At 41.5% G+C, this 14,897-nt stretch overlaps 1 protein-coding gene across 6 annotated transcripts in view; it reads left to right on the top strand.

Annotated features, from left to right (window-relative positions):
* Positions 1 to 1,404: 1,404 nt before the first annotated feature.
* ecel1 (endothelin converting enzyme-like 1) overlaps positions 1,405 to 14,897 on the top strand; it is a 58,522-nt gene continuing 45,029 nt past the window's right edge. For 4 of the 6 annotated variants that reach the window (XM_085380294.1, XM_085380293.1, XM_085380292.1 and 1 more), the window contains exons 1-6: positions 1,405 to 1,598; positions 9,397 to 9,631; positions 9,730 to 10,602; positions 11,547 to 11,615; positions 12,103 to 12,213; positions 12,355 to 12,447. In XM_085380294.1, coding sequence (XP_085236420.1) covers positions 9,745 to 10,602; positions 11,547 to 11,615; positions 12,103 to 12,213; positions 12,355 to 12,447 — 1,131 coding nt within the window. In that variant the 5' untranslated portion in view covers positions 1,405 to 1,598; positions 9,397 to 9,631; positions 9,730 to 9,744. The remainder of the gene's footprint in view (positions 1,599 to 9,396; positions 9,632 to 9,729; positions 10,603 to 11,546; positions 11,616 to 12,102; positions 12,214 to 12,354; positions 12,448 to 14,897) is intronic. The other 2 variants (XM_085380290.1, XM_085380291.1) reach the window with 2 other exon arrangements.

Here is a 14,897-nt window from a genome sequence, read left to right as displayed (position 1 = left end):
TATGTAAGTAATGCTTATCTTATTGCATAATCTGAGTGTTACTTACAAAGTGTCTGAATGAAAGAAAATTGATTGGTGCACCTTTAAATCTGCCACTAATCAAAAATCAGTCTTTCCAGGATTTGTCATCCCACACCTGCTCAGCAGATGCTTTCAGAGTTTCCACTGTTGGCACACTTGGCTCTCATTAACAATTAATAATAAATAATAAATAATAAAACAGCAATTTCGATTCATGCTGTTCTATAAACTGGCTTTCTGCCCTCTGTTGTTTTTAGGGCTTTCCTGCTTAAGCCTTTTGGATTTCTCTGACTGTTTGGCCTTTCCCTCCATTGGCAAATGTAAATCTGTTCATTTACCTTTGACTTCAGTAGCAATTCTAAACTTCTAAACATAAACTCCTCTGCTTTGGTGTCATTTTTAATTCACATTTAAACCATATCATATTTAGAGTCAAAGCAATTTTTAATACTGTTTTTGCTCATTATTAAAATATATTGAGAATTTTCTCCTGGGTTAATAAGTCAGGGACAAAATAATGAAATTAGGGTTCCAATCTCCAAAATCAACCATAAACCAGTGCTCCTCCCTTCCTCTCGCTGAACAATCACTGCAAGTGAACCGGACACTCAGTTACTCAGCTGATTTACATTATAATATTAGTGGAGCTTTTGGTTTGATTACTTTGGTTAGTGTGACTTTGAGGCCACGTGGAGATGAATGTTTCTGTAGCTCATGGTTTTAGTGGTTGTTTAGACCACAAGATTTATTCAAATAGACTTGGAGGCTCCGCTCAGCCTGATGGTATCAATCAGTGGAATAGGCTCCCTCATTTGGGAATGAGCTGATGTTCCCTCTCTGGGCTGGTAGAATCGGCGATTTTAATTGAAAACTCCTTCAACGCTGTGTGAGGGAAAGTTGAAAAGCGATTAATATTACAGCAAAGTGAACGGGAGGTCTGATGTTGTTTTGAGCAGGTTTCAGGTGATTTTAATGTGCGTGGAACTGCGCGCTACTGCATGAGTCAGCAGTGGCTGCTTTTTCTAATGAAATGAGAATTTTGTGACGCTCACTGAGTCTCAAAAGTCCATCTTCTTACATAAGAGATCAGAATTAACGGTAATTACTGAGCCAGTATATTAAGTTAAAGCATTTGCACCAGCATGAAAATGTACCGAGTGTGCTTCTGGTTTTATAATCACTCACCGGAGTAGTGATTATTTAAAAGTAGCGCCAATTAGAGAAAATGTTAAGTGGACTAAAGGAGGAACATCTGTTTGTGCCTAAGTGTTGATGTGTGTGTCTGTGTGGACCTTTTCTCGTTAATGGACCCCCTCCTCTTTCTCTTCTCTCTCTCCTCTCTCTCTCTCTCTCTCTCTCTCTTTCCTCCATACATCGGAGGCTGTGAGCTGCAGCGGCAGCAGAACGCGGTGCGGATCCCGGTGTGTGCCGATGTCCGGAGGAGGAGTTGGGGGGGGGGAGTCGGATAATCTAGCCAGATCCTTCAGAGGAGTGGATCTCTTCCCTTCACACACACACATGCAGTAGCGTGTTTTTTTTTTACACTCCCAGCAGGGATTTTAATTGACTCACCACAGGTAAGATCTTTTCTTGCACAAGTTTCCATCAGTCTGCGGATATCCACACCTCTAATGAGCGTTCTGAAACTGCTCCTCCCTCAAAGACGGCAGGCTGGGACCAGGGGGCTGGGTGGTTCTTATGATTCCAAATCTGATCATTTTGTGTGTTTTCTGAATTACGGAGAGCGAGGATAGGGCGGGAAAGTGCCACAGATTGACTTGGGAATCACGTCCAAGTAAGACACCCTTTCAGTGAGAAGTCTGCGCTTTCGCCATGCACGTGTGCTCCTAGTTCGCGGTGTGTCTGTGCGAACGTGGCCAGAAGTTTTGGTGGGCAAAAGTAAAAAGAGAGAAATTGATGCGCGAGATGCTGCGCGTGGAAGAGACTTTAATTGGCTGCTGACTGAGTGCGTTATTTTCCGGTCGAACGACGTGCGCTGGTCCGACAGGTCCGCGTGCCTCGCTGGCTCTAAATGCTGCCCGTGTATCCGGCTGAAATTAACAACGTGCACAAACTTACTAAGGAATAAACTTGGGAATAAATGACATGTGTATGCGTTCTCCTCGCGCACTCACAGCAGTTCATTCTGTGTCTTTACGCACTTTTTACTCACTTTTCGCAACGCCAGAAAGTTTTATTTGAATTAGCGCCTCTGTGCCAACAGCCACCCTGCAGACAGAGGTCTATACATGAGAGAAACTGCTCTGCTCTGGTCAGAATTTTCCATCTAAAATCATAAAAAACATTTAAAAAAAATAGTTTTTCTATAATGAAAATCTGGCACCATGAAGCACGATTTAATTTATTTGTTTATTTATTGTAGTTTAATTCTTTAAAAATATTGGTTCTTGGTTCTTTTCAGCGAAATCCACCAAAACTGCCTAACTAATAAAATAAAGCAGATCAAATAAATGTTTGCCTAGATCAAATTAAAACTGTAATAATCCTGATGTTTGAACTGTAGTTTGGCACAGTGCTGGAAAAGGAGAGCCTGGGGACTCATTAAAGATAATAGAGTTACAGTATGTGAGCACTTCATTCCTGCCAATGTGTATGTGAGAGAGAGAGAGAGAGAGCAGGGGGTGGGGTGGGGGCTACTTAATTTTTCTTCAGGATGACTCAAACTCATCTGTTTTAATAATAAAATAAGAATAAGGAGCCCAGTGTGTTCCTTAAAAAAAAAAGTTCTCCAGTAAGTCTGATGTGGGACATTTACTCCGTATACACAACACACATAGTTTTTAAAAGCAGCACAAAGGAGGCTTTGCTTGGGTACATGTCTAAGTCCCGTTACACTGCAGGACCCTTGAGCTGTGTGTCCAAATCTGTAGCCCATACAAACGCACCGCAGCACTATACCCTTGCCTCTGGCGACCGGCGATAAGGCTGGCTTCCACGCTGAACCTTCAGAGCACCGTGAAGCTTTTGGGGCAGGCTCTGTGACCACTTTGATTAAGGGATAATAAGTCCATTTATAGAATGCTTTCAGGTGACGTAACTTTCCCGAGCAGAGATAAAAGTGGCGGGGAGGGGAGAGGGTGCCGCTAAGCTGTTATTTCTGGGCAACACTAAATATCCTCACAAACTACAGTGAAGGTGCGGCAGGAAGTTTGTTCTGTGTCAATTTGTATTAATATGAAGGCAAGGTGGGTAAAAAGCAGCATCCGGAGTATAGTTTAGTTTTGTGGAAGACAAGTATCTCAAAATCCTGTGCCAAAAAAAAGTTTTCAGCTAGGAAATGAATATGAGGGTGTAGCTCTTTATGTATTTGTCGGTGGGGTCACTATTTTGCTGCCATTTGTTAATGGGTGAATGCATAACACTGGCAGAGCCGGTATTTATGGTTTTAATCTTGATGGTCTTCCTAGCAATCGTTTAAGCAACTTCGCAGCTCTGATGCCAGCCGATGTTTGCCCCAGGTGACATTCCATCTCGCTAGCAGCAAATCTGTCTGCCTCCTTGGACCACGGGGAACACTTTAGATCTGTTGATGTGTTAGTACAGCTCATGCTGATACACAATGAGCATTTGATATGCTCGTTTTAGGAAATGAGGAGTAAATAAATCTACACCAGTAAAATTGCCTGTCCACATTACTGAAATCAGTTAACTCACACCAGTAACTCCACATTCCAAGCCCAGTAGTACTTTGATCCATCTACAGTGGTGTGAACCTGACCCTGATATGATTGGAAGCCTCTGCTTATTGATTATGCATTGAGCTCCTCTCAAGGATTTATTATTAGCGGTGAGAAAAGCAATGGGAAGGTCCATGCAACCTTCTGAGTCTGCAGTTTGCTTAAAGGACAACTTCATAACTTTAAAATTGGCTCCGTGGTCCTGACAGTTCACCCATGAGGGCATTCACGGAACCGCAGTTTTATATGTAAACACTAGCACCTATACAAAAGCAGTTTTTTGTGCACACATCACTGAAGCATCTTTCTTACCAGCAAAACCTGGAATCAGAAACGGATCCACCTAAGCGCCGGGATATACTCAGTCAGAGTTAGTTTGTACAGCATGTTGCCTGGACACAGTGGAAATCAAATGTGTTCACAGCTGGCTCAAATCACCCTCAAAAAGAAGGAATAGACACTTAAAACAGACCTATTATGCTCGATTTAAACACCATGGTTTTATTCCTGGACTGTTAGAATTGCAAGATTCTGTCCTTTCTTATAAAAGACGTGCTTTTTTTTTTTTTTTTGGCCTTTTTTGGCCCCTCAGTTCCCAGTCAGTTACAGTAGGTCGCTGCCCCACCCTTAGCCTCAAAAAGGGATTTCTTCATCCCCACCACTGCAAAGTGCATGCTTCTAGAGGACAACAAGATAGTTGATGTGCTCTCTTTAATGTATCGTCTTTACTTTATATTATGAAGTGCCTTGGGACGAATGCTGTTACCTAAATGGAACTAGATTGAATTAAAGTTCAGATTAATCTTCAGCAATTTCATACTGGGCCTTGGTACATCCCCACAGTTCATCTACTCTCTGAAACACGCCATTTCTCAGACTGCTGGTTTACTTGTGGTTCCTAAGATATTTAAAAGTAGAATGGGAGGCTGTGATTTGCTGTGATTTGGCTCTTTACAAAAACTGAATTGAATTGAATTTTATCCCCTCTATCTTGAAGCTAAGAGTTGGAAGGAAGGTGGGTGTGACTTCTGTGCTCGTAGTTAGAGCTGTGTGCCTTAGATGGCCATATTAAGAAAAACCTCTCTCTGTGATGTCATAAAGGTCCAAGTGAAGAAAAAACTGTCTGAAATGAGTTTTTTATAGAAAGTTGTAGAAATAGCTGTTTGGCAAATTTTGAAAACTAGAACTATAGTAGTTCTGACAGAATAAGCGTGTGTTAGCTTAATGTCCCCTTAAGTAAGATCCCAGTACTAGAAATGGTACCAGATCACTCTTAGAGAACCACAGCTATCAGAAAACAAAAGGCTATATTTTCCTTATAAGATTTAAGGGAAATATTTGACCAGTGACATGGTGCTATGCATCTGCATGGGTGTGCTTTTGTTACATGGATGGAAAGTGTGTGAGTGAGGAAAAAGAAAGGGTGTTTGTGTGTGTGTGTGTGTGTGTGTGTGTGTGTCTGCTGCTGTGTTAGTATACCTCTCAGATATTAGGCCCTGTCATGTTCGATAAATAGCCATTTATCACACATGCCTTTCTCTGCGATGGTACCCGCAAGATCCAATCCATTAGCCATAAGCTGGATGTCCACTCAGTGTGTGATGGTGTGTGTGCACATGTGAGTGTGTGTGTCATAATTTATTATAACGCGTAAGGAATTGTGACACAAAGAAGATGTGTATGTGTGTTCGTGTCTGTAGCTGAAAGAGAGAAGGGGAGAACTTGCAGGAGGAGATTGTGTGGTGTATAATTTTAACAATAATTTGATTTTATTTACATTATAATAAATTATGTGCATGAAGTGCAAGAGGGTAATAGTGATCAGTTACAGTTTTATAGATCCAGCATGTTTATGGTGTGCGTGTGTGTGTGTGACAAAGCAGAAGGTTGATGGATGATAAGTTACATTGATAGTGACACTGCACAGAGACACACAATACTTGGCTTTCACTTTCACCCTGTTTTTTCTCCTCTTTCAGCTCACTCTAGTTTGTTCACATCTCTGTGCACTGCACTAACCACCTGCCAGCTTTGCGCTGCACTAGAAAGATGTAAAGGCTGAGAGGTTGATGATATCCCCTCCAGCCCCCAGACAAGCTTTAGGGGTCATCTTTACCTTAGTAATATTTTCTGGAAATATTAGATTCAATTTCACTGTTATGCAGATGACACACAGCTCTATTTCTCTTCCCACTTCTGCTCACCCATCCACATCCATTTCTGAACATTTAAATGCAAGTAAAGTTTGGTTTACACACAATTTTCTTAAACTTAATGGTAATAAAACTGAACACCAATTTTGCACCGTCTAAGTCTTATAACTTTTTTAAATGTCTGTTGATACCTCTGTTGTCATACCTTCCCCTCGGGTTAAGAGTTTGGGTATCATCCTTGACAGTAGTCTTTCCATCACGGCCCATAAACAATATCACCTGGTCTGCCTACCTTCATCTTCACAATAATAACCCCTTTGTTCCTCACTTATTCTCCACAGCCATACCTGTCAATGCTCTTGTCACATCTCATCCTGGTTACTGTAATTCTCTTCTCCACAGTCTTTCTCATGAATCTCTCCATAAACTGCAGTTGGTTCAGAATTCAGCTGCCCACATTATATCCCGAACCAGAGTCACTGAACACATAACGTCTGTTCTTAAACAGCTCCATTGGCTTTCAGTTCACCTACACATTAACTTCAAGATCCTCCTTCTCACTTTCAAAGCCCTTCATAACCTTACTCCTCTATACTTATCTGATCTTGCTAATACTTGCTCTCTAGCACACTCTGGTCCTCTTCAGCTTCTCTTTTGTCTGTTCCTTCTGCTGCATCTGACTGCCATGAGACTTAGAGCCTTTAGTTGCTCTGCCCCAAGATTTGAAACACACTTCTTCCAGATCTCCAAACCATAAACTGCCTCTATTTTTAAATCTCATCTCAGAACCTGTTCAGACTTGCATAGCCTTCATTGTAGCATGGCCTTTGTTACTGTGATCAGTTTTTTTTTTTTTAATAATTTTGCTTTGTGATTTTATTTATTTGGTTATTATAATTGTATATATGGCTTTAAATGCTGTATGTATACAAGTTTACCTTGAGATGTTTGAAAGGCACGTACACATGAAATGAATCCTAATTATTAAATTGTTAGAAAACCAAAACATTTATGATTTTAAAAAATGTAAAAAAAACATTTATTTACCATCATGCACGTCAGACCAGCCACCAACCTTACATACAAGCTTTCAGAGTCAGGCTGTGCTGCAGGTAAAGCAGTTATAAAATAGGAAGTGTTCACAGCCACACTCAAAGGCAAAAGAAAAACGCTGTCAATCATAACGAGAGATATCATTGGGCGAATGACGCGCAACAACTCTGCTTCATTTTTCACAGCTTTTCAGCATCAATGTGAAGTGGATGTACACTTGTGCAAAAATTGTTAGACAGAAAAATGCTGGACAGGAGGATATTCACCTATTGAACATTTCTGATAAAGTACAATGTCCAATGTCGACTTTAGACCATCCCAGTAAACATTTTTCAAAACAATGTGTAAAACCAATCACAGGCTTTTGTCGTCACCAGTCAGTAGACAGAGGAGTGTAGCCAGATATTTTCCTCATGAGTTGGTACAGAAAAACAATGCTAAAAGAGAGTACTGGACAAAAGTTCCAAAATATGACTCCAAATAAATTAACCCTTAACTCTGGACACTGTGGACACTATGACCACATGTAAGGCTTTGTTTAGTCTTTGCTTTCCATTTTGCTATTTGGTGCTTGCTCCGATATCTTGCTGCTTCCTGCTACTGTCCCAAAGCATGAATCATACCTTTATTTAGAGTTATCCTGAATGCAGGCATAATCAGAAGTTAAGAGTAGATACCCTTCCAATAAAGATGGCTGTATTTGTTCAAACATGCAATTACTGAGACCGAAAGTCCACATCTCTGCAGTGATAGACAATAATGTTATCCCTGCACCGCGCATGCACACTTTCTACAGTATTGGGTTTTTTTTAGGCTGCCCTTTTCCCACTAAAACTCAACATTTGAACCAACTCATCATCCATCTGCCACAGAATGGGGAAAGCTATACACCTGTTTACCTATAAAGTCTTCTTTAGTTTATTTAAAAAATTTTGTCCTTCTTCCTTTTCTTGCTTTTTCTTTTCTTCTTGTCTACATACAGCATTCTTATAAGGAGAGCTGTTTAAAGTAATCAGTGCTGAAGTTTGCTATCCTCAGTGGAGATAACAGGGATCAATATTTACAGATAGCGTTCACAGCTTTCAGCAGGTCCATTGTGCCTAGCCACTAAAAAACAACCTCTGTCTCACTCTCACTCTCTCTCACACACACACACACACAGACTTGGGCACGCTTACAAGCTCCGATTGGGACACCATCCAAAAAACAATCAGTCAGTGTATCTTTCTAAAGACCGGTGATATAACTTAAAGGCTACATGTAGAACATAGCCAAAAGTGAAAAAGAATACATTTTAATGTGTTACAGAAATGCATGTTAAGAGCTTTATGAGTGTTTGTGTTAAAATTCAAATGCAGCTGCTCATCGTGTGAGAACTTGGTGTTCTTTTAAGTTCTCTGCAAAGGGTCTACCTTTTTTTTCATAAACAGGAAGGCAGATTCAACACAAACATATATGATATCTGAAGTGACATTAAGAAAGAAAAAGACCTTAAAAGAAAATACCCTTCACTTTTACTTAGAATGACAAGAAACACTGGTCCACTCTTTGCTGGCGTATTAGCTCGGTCCACAGCAAGTCAGCTTGGCATGTGTGTGTGTCATCAGGTGATCAACTGTCCTTCTGCAGTAATAAATGTTTTGTGTCAAACTGGACTGACTCACCTATCTTTGTCCATCTGATGCTTAAATCTTTGTTCCAAGTCTTCTCCATTGATGTGTCACAAGTCGGTGGGGGGACATAGTTTCCCTGTGCGTTTACCATCACCAATCAATTCAACAACTTCAGCTGAAAAACCGACAGAGACAAAGTGGGGGAAAGTGTTGCGAAGCAGATGCTGTTTCTGTCATTCTCTGCTTTTGTACTTATAGATTCAATTTTCCGTTTTTCTGTCACCTTGTGTTTTACATTAACAAACAGGGAGTTGGCAGGCGTGTAAGTAAAAAAGTGACATGGAAACTGCATTTCTGCAGCTATATTAAGGAGGAAGGCATTTCCAATTCAGTTTTACTTCTTCAAAATGATCAGAAACATTGGTCTGCTCTTGGCAGGTGTATTATGATGGTCCACTCATATACGTTCGGCAAAACAGAGGTAATACATTTTATCTACCCATCTGCAATATAGTAAAATTTTACATCAATTCGGACTGAGATGGGCTACGTTATGGTGATTGCCACACCTATCTTTGCCCAGCTGATGCTCAAGTCTTTGCTCTCACTCGCCATTGATCTGTCCAAAGCCATAATTCAGTTTGGGAGGGGGGGCATCGTCTCCTTGTGGGTTGACTATCACCAATCAATCCAACAGCTTTACCTGACAAACAGACGGAGACAAAGTGGGGGGAAATGTGGCAAAACAGATGCTGTTTTGTCATCCTGTGCGGCTGTTATCATGGATTCAATTTCCCATCTTTCTGTCGACTTACAGCCCTGCTCTGTCTCATTTCTTTTTTATTTTTTTATCGACAGGTGACCTGTAACTGGTTGGAGAGAGAGAGAGAGAGAGCGGGGAGAGGAAAACAAATGGAAAGGGGGCAGAGGGGAGGAGAATGAGCGAGAGAGAGCGGGACCCGAGAGATTCCTTGTTAACAATGGAAGTCTCTTGCTCTGCTGGCTTTTGATTTAAAAAGAATAAAGGGGACTTTTCCTAAAGAAGGCCAACAGGATTATTTTGACATCAGTTGAGTGTTTTGCCCCATACAAGGTATTTATGCTTCTGCCTCGGTAGGAGCGGTCATAAAAGTACTCTGAACACAAAAATAACTCCAATTCCATCCCTTCCTCTTTCTCTTTGTTGACTAGAAACTCTACTTTAAGATGGAGAAGACGTACTCACTAACAGCCCACTATGATGAGTTCCAGGAAATTAAATATGGCGGTCGCTACAGCAGTGATATCCTCAGTAATGGTATGACTCTTCATTTGGGGGGCAGCTTGGACCGTCACATGGGACGAAGTCGGGGAGGGACCTGGTCAGGTGGTCGAAACAAAGATCCAGGGAGCACCGGCAACAGTGGGGGCCTCCCTCGATGGAGCCGGAGGGAAATCTGCCTCCTCTCTGCACTGGTCTTTGCTGCAGGCATGTGTGTCATCCTGGGAAGCATGCTGGCACTCAAGTACATTTCACTGGACGTCCACCAGGACATGCAGTGCCGTCAGGACTGCCAGCGGAAACGCTCCCTCCTGCGGGCTGCTCGTTTTGTTCAGGCCAATATCGACCCAACCATCCAGCCATGCCAGGATTTCTATTCCTTCGCCTGTGGTGGTTGGCTGAGGCGCCATGGCATCCCAGAGGACAAGCTCAGCTACGGCATCATTACTGCCATAGGAGAACATAATGAGGAGAAACTACAGCGCCTTCTGCTGGAGCCAATTCGGAGGCGTGGGCCCAACTCAGCAGAGCGTAAAGTCAAGGAGTTCTATCGATCTTGCATCAACATCCAGGAGATTGACAAGCTGGGGTCTGACCCCATGATGGAGGTAATAGACAGCTGTGGAGGGTGGGACCTGGTGGGGGCTCCCCCTGGTGCTGCAGGGTGGGAAAGGGAGGGTGCACCACAGAGACCGGACTTTAATGAGCTGCTCTATAGGACGCAGGGAGAGTACAGCACTGCTGTCTTCTTCTCCCTCACCGTCAATGTGGATGACAAAAACTCCTCAAGGAATGCTATCAGGGTGAGAACTTATGAGAAAACTCAGTCCATTTGAAAATGCTTGTTGTGTGAGTTTTTAATGGTATTAAAAAAATGTGGGGTTTTTTCCAAATACAGTGCAACAATGGCACAAAAGGTCCAATGGAAGTCTAAATTAGAGCTGAACTTGCCTCTTTACAGACATATTATTATCATTAGTGCTGTCGAAACTGGCCAAAGTCATATTAAATTATTTATTTATTAAAAAAAAAACTCTCATGGAATAAAACAATTTAATATTACATTATGTACACATGAGGGCAAACTAATAGAGCCAGGGATTAAACTACTCTCTTTCTCACCAATGGTGTGTTTTAAGGTAGCTGGATCTCGGCCCACAGCAAACAGCTGTTTCTACTTTGGCGCCCAGTATGGGGTCGATAGAACAGAAATCCAGTTTTACCTGTCAGACAGAGAGCCTCCAGCAGTGCTGCTTTTTTCTTTTCTTTTCTTTGGTTAATAATATTTTTTTTAGTATAATTTATAATTTTCACTTTCAAATGTCTAATTCTTTATTCTATTTGAAGTTTTTGGAAGCCCCTATTTTGACCCAGGATTCATGCATAGGTCACATGTTTAGATTTTAGTCAGAAGACTATAAGTGTGTGGAGAGTTTTGTTTAGTTTTTTTAAAACCAAAACTTCTGGATAGGATTTTCACAAAACCCAGTAATATTAGATGTCAAACATCTGCAGTTTAATAAAAGATGAATTACTCTGTGTGAATTATTCATTAAATGTTATAAATGATTAATGTTTAGCATACAGTGTGGAGAATAGTTTGTAAATGTTACCATTTTTTCAGAGTATCAAATATTAATCAACCCTTTGAATATGTACCAGTGGGGTGCTTAGTAAAACATATGACTACATGGCAGATAAAAACTCTCCTGAGCTTTTGACTGTATGTGTGCATATGTTGGTGCAGATTGATCAGGAAGGGCTCACACTGCCTGAAAGAAGTCTCTATCTGGGCCAGGATGAAGATAGTACAAAGGTGAGCTTTCTCCCTCTATTACCACCCACCAGTATCCCTCCACTTTTCCTCCTCCATTCCTTCTCCCTTCCTCTCATTACTTCCCTGATTCTTCTTCCTTTCACTGGCCTAAATTTCATCATCATTTCATCCCACCTCCTGTTTGACCCCAACCATTGCCTGCCTTCTCGCTTCTCTCTTCTCTCCTTCCTACATCATCTTTTTCTTTTGCTTTCTTTTCCACTTCTCTTTGCCACCCTCCCTTCCTCTTTCCCCTCTTTCCCCCATCTTCTCTCCCTCAGTCCTTTCCTCCTTCTCTCCTCCTCCCATCTGCCCTATTGACTCTTCATTCGCTCTTCTTCATCCATCCACCTGTTTTCCTCTGTCACCCACTGTGGTGTTGTTGTGCTGTCCACTTTGCCACATGTCACCGCCGTCTCCGGACATTATTGACGATGTCTCAGCAGCACCTCCTGTCTATTAGCGCTGATATCACTCTGCTTCTCAGATCCTGACGGCATACAAGGGTCTGATGGAGCGCTTGCTGAGCATGCTGGGAGCTCACAACGCCACACAGAAGTCCACGGAGATTATACAGCTGGAGACCCGTCTGGCCAATGTAAGCTGATTGTGTGTGTGTGTGTGTGTGTGTGTATGTGTGTGTGTGTGCGTGTGTGTGTGTGTGCGTGTGTGCGTGTATGTGTTTCTTTTTTCACATGAGTGTGTGCGCAGTGCTGAGTAAAATTTCCTCTCTTTCCAGATCACTGTGTCAGAATATGACGACCAAAGAAAGGACATCAGCACCATGTATAACCGCATCACCCTTAGGCAGCTGCAGCGTATTGCTCCCAGCGTGAGTAGTGCACGTGCATGTACAACCAGAACACATACATATACATATATATATGTATATGTATATGTATATATATATATATATATATATATATATATATATATATATATATATGTAGATAGATAGATAGATATATATATATATATATATATATATATATATATATATATGTAGATAGATAGATAGATAGATAGATAGATAGATAGATAGAGAGAGATATCTATCTATCTCTCTCTCTATATATATGTATATATGTGTATATATGTGTATATATATGTATATATATGTGTATACATATATATATATATATATATATATATATATATATATATATATATATATATATGTATATATATGTGTATATATATATGTATATATATACATATATATATATATATATATATATATATGTATATATATGTGTATATATATATGTATATATATACATATATATATATATATATATATATATATATATATATATATATATATATATATATATATATATATATATATATATATATATATATATATATATATTTATTCTGGGTCGAAGCAGACGTGATGGATTAAGATTTGAACTCCAACTGTGTCACAGGCTGCGACGGCAGACCGTGGAGTTGTAGTGAAAGTAGGGCCCAAACGCGAGACTTTTAGTGAAGGGCAGTGGATTTATTGACAGGGGGTGGAAAACACACAACTATATACAAAATCCAGGCATTGTGGTCCCGTGGCGATTCTCCCTGAATCCCACACAGTGCAGACGTCCGTGAAAGGTGAAAAGTGGCGACTCCAAAAAACTCCTATTCCCACACCGTGACTTCAAAACACACTCCGCTCCAGATTCCTGGTAACACAAACACATTAAGGTTAGCAGGACATCTATTATCTCGAAGGTTTATACAAAAGTCCACGGCTGTACTGACGAGTTCTGACTCAAGGATCCAGCGTCGGCCTCCGCTCCCTTGACGAGCGTAATCTGCTGCAGCTGGCAGAGGAGGGCGAGTGGCAGGTGTAGCTGTCTCTAGAGCAGAAACACTTCCGGGTTCGCAGTCTCCTCAGCGAACCAAAACATCCAGAAGCTCACACGGAGAAACCAGGAGAAAAAAGGAGAGAAAACCAAAACACCACACAGAAAATATAAACATAAACATACACTAAAATACATGAGCCCTGGGTCCCTAGACCCAGGCCATGACAAACTGAGCATTTTAAGTAGTGTGGAGAGTGTGTGACTGTGCAGCCAGAGTGTGTGTGTGTGCTTGGGGAGGGTCGGTGCAGTGAAGCACTACATACACACAGATGTACACATACACACTTAGACACACACGTACATAGACACACCGAGGCCTAAGTGACTCACAAAAGCTGTCCCCCCAGCAGGGGTAGACGAGCAGATTGAGGGACACAACGAAAGAAGAAGGTAGAAAGAAAAGGAGAAAACCGGGTGGTGTTTTGGGGTTGAAGTGAGGGAGGGAGGTGAGAGGAAAGGGAAAGACACTGGAGACAGCGGGAAAGATGGAGAAAGAGAAGGAGGAAGCTCTTCTGTGAAGCAGCGTGTACAGTGACAGAGAATCCTCACTATGTTTCATGGCTGAGGGATGGCTGAAGGGGGAAGCTGGAGAGATGGAAACTGGACATATACTGAGAGGGAGATGAGCAGTTTGAGTTTTAGTTTCTCAGCCAAAAAAAAGAAAGAAAGAAACTCCACACACAGTTTGAACTTGAATGTGGATAAAAGGGGTGTGAGAGATGCTGAGGAGAAAAAAGAGGGACACATAGGAAGAAGCATATTAGAGGCTTGAGATTCGATCAGAGGCTGCTGCTAAATCACTTCAGTGTTTTGTAAGAAAAAATATTTGCTTTTGACTGGATCTGGAGTCCAGTCTTATGTTTCTTCAGTTTTGCTGCAGACATGCAATGCAACATTACACATTATTCAACAGCTGACAATAGTGATGGCAAGAAAAAAGTGAATGATGGGCGATGGGGATACTGCATTTTATCTTCACAATCTTAAATCCCTGGACCGCCAGAGTGCCCCATGTTTTATGTATGTTTTACATCTGTTGCCACAGTAACCTTTTTGGTTAGTGACCTCATCTGTGATGTTGCAATAGTGAATGGAGTCTAGAATTCCATCCGTCCATTCATTTCACCACTCCAAGAAAGGGTCGCAAAGACAGCCAGGCCTCCCTCTGCCTTACTGCCACCTCTAGCTCCTCTGGGATACCACGGCATTCCTGAGCCAGGCAAGAGAAATAATCTCTCCAGGTGTCTAACTGGGGTCTGCTCCCAGCTGGACATGCCTGAAACACCTTAATTTTCAGAGGTGTCCTAGTCAGATTCCTCACCTCAAGTGGCTCTGTGTGATGCAGAGCAGCAGCAGCTCTTCCTTGAGCCCCTTCCAAGTCACTGAGCTCATCACACCACCTCTAAGGGTTTGCATA

Source organism: Rhamphochromis longiceps, linkage group LG14, assembly GCF_057381845.1.
Source record: "Rhamphochromis longiceps isolate RC_006_pf linkage group LG14, R_longiceps_female_GT1.1, whole genome shotgun sequence".
In the NCBI taxonomy this organism is placed as follows: Eukaryota; Metazoa; Chordata; class Actinopteri; order Cichliformes; family Cichlidae; genus Rhamphochromis; species Rhamphochromis longiceps.
This window is presented reverse-complemented; position numbering and strand designations above follow the sequence as displayed.